Below are 714 nucleotides of genomic sequence, written 5' to 3' on the forward strand. Positions count from 1 at the left end.
CCAAGTCCTCAAAGCTCCCCCGTGGGTGCTTGAGGGTCCTAGGGTGGGGGTGGGTTGGGTCATGCTGCCCCTTACCCATCACCGTCCTCTCAGGCGCTTCATCCTCCTCCACCTCTTCTTCCTCCCCGTCAAAGAACTCCTCGTCTTCTTCGGCTGCAAACAGGAGGGTAAACGTCACCGTGGGGTAACTGAGGGAAGCAGTGGGTGCCACTGGGTGGGTGGGAGCTTGTAAAGGGGCAGAGAGGGGATGGGGGTAGGGTTTGGGGGCTGAGTTACCTGGGTTGAAGTCCAAGGCGTGGACGGCCTCGACGAGGTGGTCCAGGCTCACCGTGAAGGCGTCCATGCTCTCATAGCCGTGCTCGATCTTCTCCAGCCTCCCACCCTTGGAGGCCTCCACGATCCTGGGCAGGGAGAGCATGGCTATGTGTCCCCACCATGTCCCTCTCTGGGCTGGGGGACCACAGGGTGCTGTGGGGCGGGGGGTCAGGACACCCCCATGCTCATCGCCTGTGGCACCCCATGGCCAAATCCTGCCCAGCTGCAGGGCAGGGACTGAGGATCACCAAATTTCCCACAGTTTGGGCACTTACGTTTTAATGAGCTGCTTGGCATTCTGCGGGGAGCAAGAAGAGAGGTGAGTGGAGCCGTGTGGCAGCTGCCAGGATGTCCCCAAGCCACTGGGACCCCAGGAGGGCACCGTGAGAAGGGCTCTGG

The 714-nt window shown here is 61.9% G+C and overlaps 1 protein-coding gene across 1 annotated transcript in view; it reads right to left on the minus strand.

Annotated features, from left to right (window-relative positions):
• Nucleotides 1-714, minus strand: part of TRIM63 (tripartite motif containing 63, E3 ubiquitin protein ligase) — a 23,603-nt gene that overhangs the window by 19,976 nt on the left and 2,913 nt on the right. The window contains exons 6-8 of the mRNA XM_010003688.1: nucleotides 591-613; nucleotides 277-401; nucleotides 83-153 (exon numbers count right to left, since the gene is read on the minus strand). Coding sequence (XP_010001990.1) covers nucleotides 83-153; nucleotides 277-401; nucleotides 591-613 — 219 coding nt within the window. The remainder of the gene's footprint in view (nucleotides 1-82; nucleotides 154-276; nucleotides 402-590; nucleotides 614-714) is intronic.

This window comes from Chaetura pelagica, unplaced genomic scaffold (assembly GCF_000747805.2).
Source record: "Chaetura pelagica isolate M959 unplaced genomic scaffold, ChaPel_1.0 scaffold698, whole genome shotgun sequence".
NCBI classification, from domain to species: domain Eukaryota; kingdom Metazoa; phylum Chordata; class Aves; order Apodiformes; family Apodidae; genus Chaetura; species Chaetura pelagica.